At 34.5% G+C, this 8,675-nt stretch overlaps 1 protein-coding gene across 1 annotated transcript; it reads left to right on the top strand.

The window, feature by feature from the left end:
• The first annotated feature begins 2,559 nt into the window (after nt 1-2,559).
• Nucleotides 2,560-7,574, top strand: LOC113773346 (lipid phosphate phosphatase delta). Its single transcript, XM_027317970.1, has 8 exons — nt 2,560-2,905; nt 3,061-3,156; nt 3,351-3,425; nt 3,533-3,663; nt 4,252-4,355; nt 4,432-4,560; nt 5,851-5,966; nt 6,854-7,574. The coding sequence occupies exons 1-8, from the start codon at nt 2,744-2,746 to the stop codon at nt 7,262-7,264; spliced, it is 1,224 nt and encodes a 407-aa protein (XP_027173771.1). The 5' UTR covers nt 2,560-2,743; the 3' UTR covers nt 7,265-7,574.
• The last annotated feature ends 1,101 nt before the right edge of the window (nt 7,575-8,675 follow it).

The following is an 8,675-nucleotide window of genomic DNA, read 5'->3' as shown; positions in this document are numbered from 1 at the left end:
TGTTGTGTTTGATAAAATCAGAGTTTGGAATCTAAAATTTGAATTCATTAAATTATTAAATTATTAAGTATTAAATCTAATATATTTAGATGTATATCATATTAAGTGAAATAGCTTATCACTTAATTTTGGGAGCAAATTTTGCCTAATAAATTTAGTACCACTTAATTAATTTAGATGTTCAATTTTTAGTTGTTAAACGGTTTGAATATATTAAAATTTAAATTCATTAAATTTAAGTGCTGAATTGAGTTATCAAAAATGTTATTAATGTTCAAGAACAGCAGAGAAACCACATCCAAAGTTAGTACCAATCACCTTCGTTTGTTTGGACTTCGAGCTAATATCAGAAACCTCCCCTACGGTGTCTCTTGATATCACCTAATACTCCTAAAGATTTTAAAAATATCGCTTACCTCTCTTACTTTTGTTATTTGTGTAACAAAAATTTCAAAAATTCTAAACTACCCTTTTGCTTATTTTGTTGAATAAAAATACTCATAAACCATTTTGTTTACTCAAAAAAAAAAATCATCACCTGAAAAATAATTTCTAATAGTACCACCACACCACAAGGTTATAATCCATAAAAATATAAATTTGAAAAATAAAAAAGATATTTGTAAAGAAATAAATTAGCACTAATTGAATCCTATTACATCCTCAAGAAGAAATATGGAGTCTTTGTTTCAGTTGCTGATGGATCAAATGACGCCATAAACTATGAAAGACACTAAGTTGAAAGAAAGCATCCAATTGATAATGACGCCAAATTAGATCTGCATTACATTGGACTTAGTCAATTATGTAGGGCTGGTTTTTCTCAGAATTTATAAGACAACAACAATTCTCAACTTCCAGAAATGGCCATAAGTCGCGGATACAAAAACACGTCTTTGAAATGAATCGTTTCCTGAATCATAATCACCTTTCCATTGTTTCACGGTCAATATCCATCTGCCGGAGGACCTAATAGTGGCTACGGCTGGACGAAAACCACGCGCAAAAATTAGAATAAGTTGAGAATATTCGTGAGCGGATCGAACGTGTTTGGATTGGAAATTATTTAGAATAATTTTTTATAAAAAAATATTTTAATATTTTTTGATATGATGTATATGAGATAAAAAATGATAAAAAATACGTTTATGATACAATTAAATTAAATTATTTTTCTTATTTTCTTGGAGAAAATAATTCTATTTCCGGTCATCGTTTTTCATTTGTAGAAGTTTTGTGAGCAAATGGGCAGTTCTTACGGTTATGGGTTCTGAAGACAAAAAGGAAGCAAATAATGTGCCAATGGGTATCTCTTCGGGTAATTAATCAAATAATAAGAGTAAAACTGCATAATAGCTGTATTATATAATATAATAATATATTTTAAATTATAAAAATAATGACATTTTTTAAGTTGATGCTTCCACCGACGGTAAGTGTATAAATGAGTCTAATCAAGGCGAATACCCTAATATTTAAACTTGTTTGATTATTTTAATGAGTTTGAAATTTTATTCAATACTGGCTTGTTTATTCTGTCGAATTGAGTTTGAACACTTTTTTTTCTATCGAATATAAAATAATGTTCAAACTTAATTTGACTAGTTGACGAACTAAAATTGAACGAATGTTCACCAACCAAACTTGATTTGAATATTGAGTAGTTTGGTTAACGTTTTAGTGCTAATCGACAGTTTAATTGATAACCGTTTACCGATTCATTGATTAAACTGTCGAGTCGTTAACTGATCAACAAATTTATTGTTTAATCGATCTAATCAGTGATCCAATCCAACCCTACGGCCGATTCACGAGTCGATCGATTTGACGGCGGAGTCAGGCCGGACTTCATAACTATGGCATAAATAAGAAACTAGGAGCTCCTAATACCACAAAAAACAATAAAAATAATACCACAAAAAACAAAAAACAAAAAAACAAAAAACAAACAAGATGTACAGGTGTATCACATGCAATGTTAATGATCCAGGCCCCGCTGCGTCCTACCCTCACTAACCATCTAACGTAAAATAGAGGTGGAAGTAAAAACAATTCGTAAACGAAAAATATCACCCTGAATTTTCTTTTATTGCATTAATGCAAAATGTTATAAAAAAAATGATCCTAATATTCAACTGCCTTCTGTATTTTGGATTTGGATTTTTTGAACTAGAATGCATGTTTTAGAAATCAAGTTCTCAAGAAGATTCATTATTGTTTTTATTTTGTACCCTCAGAGCAACTGATAAACACGTAAACTAGAGCAGAGGAGCCCATAATAAAATTCAAACAAAAATGGATAAAGAGTAATTTGGATTTCGAAGTTAAGAAAAGGAATAAAGAAAAGACAAGAGGCATGGAAGGTTCTTTCATGTGTAAGGTCCTCTGCCTGACTTTTCTCCGCCAGCCAATCCGACAGGGATTCATCAGAAATTCAGGACAAAGAAATTAATGACTTTCTTACGGTCAATTGCCACAAATTAGTGTCTGCAATATAAGGTGCCAAAAATTTTTTTTTTTTTTTTTAAATTTGCGAAGGCATATATCTTCTATTCTTCGGTGAGTCCGAGTTGAGGTCCAAGTCCAAACCAAACCACATAGTTGTGGGTCTTTCCAATCTCCACCTCTCTTTCTGTCTTCTTTCTCTGAGAAAAAAGAGAGAGATCAAAGAGAGCGAGGGAGTCTAGGGACAAAGAAGGGGGCTTTGCCTTTTTGGGGAGGAAGAAGAACTGAACCAATTAACATGGAAAGCATAAGTGGATGGCAAGTTCGTTTATTAGGTGGAATTGCTTCATGGGTCGTTTTTTCTTCAATGCTAAACGTGACCGGCAAAATTAGATCTTTGACTCAACCTTGGGTTTCTCATCAAGTCATCTCCGGCACTCCCATTAGTCTCAAGATCCAGGTTTGCTTACCTCTGCAACCACCTCTCTCCGCCGGCCCCCCACCCCAAAAAAAAAAAGGCAAAAAAATCCGTTTTTTATGCATTATTGTTGTCTGGAAATATGCATTTTTGTTTAAAATTTTCTGGGTTCTGATTATTTTGATTCTTTTTGGCAGAAATATCAGCATGGATTTTTGGATGGTTTGTTTACTGCGCTATCTTGTGTTGTTTCTGTGCCTTTCTACACTGCTTTTCTTCCCTTGCTTTTCTGGGTAAGCAGGTTTTTGATTTTTTCTCTTTCCCTATGAAATTATACTGATTTTTATGCTTTTTGAGTACAAAGATCAGATTTTGTTTCCCTGTTGAATATAGCTTGGTTTTGTTAGTAGTTTGTATGGTAAGCAATATAGATGCATTCTCGAAATTTCGTTGGAATGAATGAGTTATGTTCATTGTCCTGTTGTAGAGTGGGCATTGCAAATTGGCTAGGCAGATGACTCTTTTGATGGCCTTCTGTGATTATATAGGGAATTGTATAAAGGTAATTGCTTTATATGTTGAATCATTCGTGCCATTCTGTTTTCTTCTGCAGCTTTTAGTCTTGATTCTGATTTGGCTGTGTATCTTTGTGATGGTTATGAATAACAGGATGTCGTTGCAGCTCCTAGGCCCAGTTCACCACCTGTAAGGAGAGTAACTGCCACAGAGGATGAGAAGGAAAATGCTATGGAATATGGATTGCCTTCTTCACATACTCTTAACACTGTCTGCTTGTCTGGGTATGAAGATTTCTGCATATCGTTTGCCACATTAGAGGATTATATTGTCTATATCGGTCATGAAACTGGCTAAAGAAGCTAAGTTCATTCTTTAAAAGAAGTACTGGCACTTTGTCTTGCTTCCTATCCTTGTGACAATTCCATGGAATTGATTAAACAACTACCTGAGTGCCATAACTACATCAACATTGTTATTGACTATACAGAACTGTTAAGTTTTCTAGTTGAAAAATGCTATGAATCTCTCTCTCTCTCTCAAGCAAGTCAAACCAGTAGGGCATGGTCTGTCAGTTAAGTCAAAAGGACACTCTCTTGAAATCTATCCTAATAGTTTTACTAGTTACCAGAAGTTACGCATATCTTAATTAGCAATCTGCAGCTATAATGTTTACATAAGTCATATCTCACCAGTTGTTTCATATGTTATCCATGTAATCTGTTAAATAATTGAGAATGGACAATGTAGTGCGGCTCGTATTAGTATTAGGATGTCTAGTGAGATGGTTAGCTTCATATTTAATATTATGCTGCATTAATTAGTTTGTTGTTTTTATCTTTTTAATAGCTTTTTTTTTTTTGATAAATCAGGTATCTTTTGCACTATGTCTTATCCTATGCTGAAATTAGTGATATCTTCACACAATTAGTTGGATTAGCCACCATCTGCTTGGTTGTTGGTCTCATTGGTCTGGGTAAGCTTCAATAGTTTCAGAAGTTATGTAATTGATTTTAATTCTTACTTTATGTAACCTAAGGACACTGTTGTAGGAAGGATTTACCTTGGCATGCACAGCTTGATCGATGTCATTGGTGGTCTAATAATTGGCTTGGGAGTCCTGGCAATATGGTTATCCATTCATGAATATATAGATGCTTTTGTAGTTTCAGAACAGAATGGTCAGTTACTCATCCCTTTTACTGATTTCAGAATTTTAAGGAAATATCTAAATATCTGTTTGGAAATCTCTGTCATTGTGAGTATTGTTAGCAAAACAATTTAAAGAATAACTAAAAAGGGTAAGCATTCCTGTACCTGGAGTTCATGTGTTTGATTTAAATTGATTAAATTGCTCCTGACAATGAATTATGGGGTTAGCAGAAGCAAAGTCGGATAATGGCTTTGCAAAGTTAGCAGTAAATTGAGACAGTGACATGAGACAAAAATGTAAAATAAATTGGTAATGGCCTAAGAATGGTGAACCTGATTGGGAACAATGAGAGCTTCTGAAAAAGGCTGGGCCTTGGCCTGATAAGCCAATTCCCTTGCTTGAGATACTACCAGAGTAATGAGGTTAAGAATGATCTGCATTTATAAATTGGAAGTAAAAATAGCCTTAGCTATCCAGAATGATAAAGAAACTGCAACTGGATCTCAAAAAAAAATGAAATTGTTATAGCATCTTGGATCAGACAGAAGTAGTTAAAGCATCATGGACATGCTAGCAAGTATAATTAAATTTTGGCCTTCCACAACAACAGAAGTCCTTGTTAAGCTTCTTTGATTTGATGGTATAGATTAGAGGAAGAGGCTTATATTAGCTTTTAAACTGGCATAAAAGTTTAATCTGTATTCCTTTCTGTCTATTCCTTTTACTACGTTGAGGATCTTTTATTTAGATCATTTCTGGTTTGATGCCGATTTCTTGCAAAATGGGTTGGTTTGGATGGATCTTGACTTTGCATTACACAGTACGTTGATACTGTTTGTGGTGCCAAGAAACCGTGTATTTTTAACTTATATTTGCAATTTTTTTGGTGAACTTTCTCTTAAATCTTCCAAAAATTTGTATGATTTCCAATTAGCCAAGATTACAACTAGTAGGCTGAAATCTTTTATAATTCATTAAATTGAAAGAGCAGTTGAAGAATAGAGAACTAATATTCATTCCTTGAACATCTCAGTAGCACTATGAGATAATGAAAGACATAGAAGAGGATGCCAAAATCTATTCTTTTTGGTGTCCATGGGCTTGAAATTAGGTATTGCGAGATTTGGGTTATCATCAAATTCTTCAATGTAGGATGTGGGAAATGATAAAAATGATATGACACACAAATAAGAGAAGGTGCATATTCAATCTGTGTTCAATGTTATTTACTAGTACTTGAAGGGCTCTGATTTTGATTCTTCAGTCTTACCTTTTATTGAATTCTTTTAGTTTGTGATAGTTTTGAATTTTGTTTCAGTTTCAACCTTCTGGACTGTCCTTAGCTTGTTGTTGCTGTTTGCTTACCCAACACCAGAGTTTGCAACTCCAAGTTTTGAGTATCACACAGCCTTCAATGGTGTTGCACTCGGAATAGTAAGGACTGCATATCTCATCAACTATTTGCTGCTTGTGAAATGTGAATCTGAAACTTTATTCTCTATTATGGTGTTAAACTTTGTCTTGCCAAAATAGGGAATCTAAGATTGTTTCCAAAATGTTTTTATGAAATTCCAGAAGAAACATAAACACTGACGATGAAAAAGGCAAATGCTGAGAAACTTGAGGTGCTATTTTTTGTACTTTTTGGGTCGAGGGTAATTCCCAGTAAAATATATTGCTTCACGGGCATATCTCATGCAAGACTTTAATTCTTGTTTTTTGCCCTGAACGCTTATTTTTGTTATTGAGAATTTCAAGAGTTTCTGCCTCATCCAAATTTTATGTCAGAGATGCTTTTTCCCTTACACTGTCCAATTTATGCTTTTGCCGTCCCCTCCCTTTACGCAGACATACACAAATGATAAAAAAAAAGAAAAAAAGAAAGTCCTTGTGCAGTTGGAGATTGCTTATGAGATGTTAGTACCAATTAAAACTTGTACAGAGAAATTTTAGAGTTCCCCCCAGAAATGTTGGTTATGAGATTTGATGATCATTTAATCTATTACAGTTGGACTTTTTACCGGATACCTCCTGCAATAGGTCCCACAGTTTCCTGAGCCACCTCACTATCTGGGAGTGTAATACTTAAAAAGGAATGTAAAAGGACTATTAACTGATCTATATGGTGGCCCAGATATAAAAGTTTTTGTTCTTTTGAAATGCTTTTTTTTTAAAAAATTATTTTCCATTATTGATTTTTTGCATTTTGTTTCCTAATATATGGTTTTTTCTTGAAATTTTTTCCATTATTGGTTTTTCCATTATTAACTGATCCATTACTGTCTTGAGTTTTTAAAATTTAAAATGATGCTACCATCCAGGTAATCGGGATCCAGCAGACTTATCATCATTTTCACCACGAAGATGTTCCACGCCTCTTTACATCTGATTTAGCTATTCTAGCATTTCTGGGTAGAGCTTTGGTTGGAATTCCCACTATACTGCTTGTAAAGTTTTGCAGCAAGGCTCTTGCCAAATGGATTCTTCCCATAGTGGCTAATATCTTGGGCATCCCAGTTAAATCGACAAGCTACATCCCAACACTAAGTGTTTCTGCCATGAGTAAAAAGTCAGATGGGACAAGACAAGCAGGTTATCTACAGAAATTGCTCTTTTTCTCCCACCAGGAGACATTTGATGTTGACACTGGTATAAGGCTTCTTCAATATACTGGCCTTGCATGGTCTGTGGTGGATCTTGTTCCATATGTTTTCTTCCGTCTTGGCTTGTGACCACCATTCTTGTAGAATAGAAAGCCCCCTCATCTGTTTCCTCATTTTCTTGAGGCCCTTTTTGGGTATGATCAGGAATGTATTTTTGTGTTTATATCATAGCCATCTGATATATTCATTGAACACTTTGTACAGTTTATGAATCCGTAATATGGAAAGGAGTACCTGCAGTTTTGCTACTGTTAAAGACTGAGGTTTTGTTTGATAAAAAACGTTAAAGCATTTATTTTGGAGTCAGTGGCTTCTTTGTAATGCTAACAATTAAAGGACTGATTCAGGCCAAGATTGTTAATTCATTAGTATTTACTTCGAAGTTGTGCGAATTGCATAAAGATTTTGAGCATTCTTGCTTGGTATAATTGCTTCCATTTCCATGTTGGATTCAGCCTTCTTTTTATTGGTATAACATTGGATAATTCAGCATTTTTAACCTTTAAGAATGCTGGAGAATCTTTAGCAGAGAATGGTGAAATGAAAACTTGTCAGCTTTCAGCATTTTAACCATACTCAGATCGCTTTTGACTTCGGGGAGTTAAAGCTGGCTTCTTGTAATCATGGTTACCTTCAGTTTCCGCTTTTCATCATCTTCAAGAAAGTTTGAGCACCTATTCTTTTCAGCTTTGATTGGGATTCGTCATTGGTCCTCTGCAAATTCACTGTTTGCCAGTTGATTCGGAGACAGGGCACCATGAAGGAGCAACTAGTACATCTTCAAGCTATAGTAGCAATTTCCAAAGAGAGCCATGGCAGAGCTCTGCCGAGCCTGCAGGGTCAACGATGAAGCAACTGATCGCCTGAATCTCACTCCTCTTTTCATATATTCCTCCTCGCCGGTTTTAATTGAATTCCTTCAACGGTCAATTCACTGGTAAATACTGCTGCTATTAATCAACAAGTTAAATTGACCTTCATACAAATGCCCGCATTTCAGTAACAACTAACATGGAAATTGCTGTTATTTGATTATGTTCAGATGTCCAAAATAATGTTATATTTATTTTATATTTTTGGTTGCTGCAGATGTTTGTTGAAATGGCTGAAAGTAGATTCTAATAGGAGGCTGTTCCTAGTTTCTGATCATATAATTTTGAATTTAGACCTGTTAAGCATGAAGGAAACAAGAAAACGTTTAAAAATGCTACATTGGGTGTAAAAGTTGGAGCTCTTCATTGACTAAGTCCAGTGTCCATCTCCATCAACTGGGATGAGGATGAGTGAAAGTGAGAAGATTGTATTCGGATCTCACCCATTGTCAGGTTTTCAGAAGATGTAAAGGCTCAGCACAGAAGTTTGTTTAACGAGAGATTTTGCTCTTTCATGTTTTTTAAGATGCAAAACTAAAACAGATATTGTTCATTTATGTGAGAAAGGGGAAGTGTAGAAGGAAACACATGCGCAGATTTTTTTTAAG

This window comes from Coffea eugenioides, chromosome 6 (genome assembly GCF_003713205.1).
Source record: "Coffea eugenioides isolate CCC68of chromosome 6, Ceug_1.0, whole genome shotgun sequence".
In the NCBI taxonomy this organism is placed as follows: domain Eukaryota; kingdom Viridiplantae; phylum Streptophyta; class Magnoliopsida; order Gentianales; family Rubiaceae; genus Coffea; species Coffea eugenioides.
This window is presented reverse-complemented; position numbering and strand designations above follow the sequence as displayed.

Bases quoted from the DNA above. Each gene is read 5' to 3' on its own strand.
- LOC113773346 (XM_027317970.1), top strand. From the start codon at position 2,744: ATGGAAAGCATAAGTGGATGGCAAGTTCGTTTATTAGGTGGAATTGCT. The intron at 4,561-5,850 runs GTCAGTTACTCA...ATTTTGTTTCAG, and splicing joins TGTAGTTTCAGAACAGAATG to TTTCAACCTTCTGGACTGTC. The intron at 5,967-6,853 runs GTAAGGACTGCA...GCTACCATCCAG, and splicing joins ATGGTGTTGCACTCGGAATA to GTAATCGGGATCCAGCAGAC.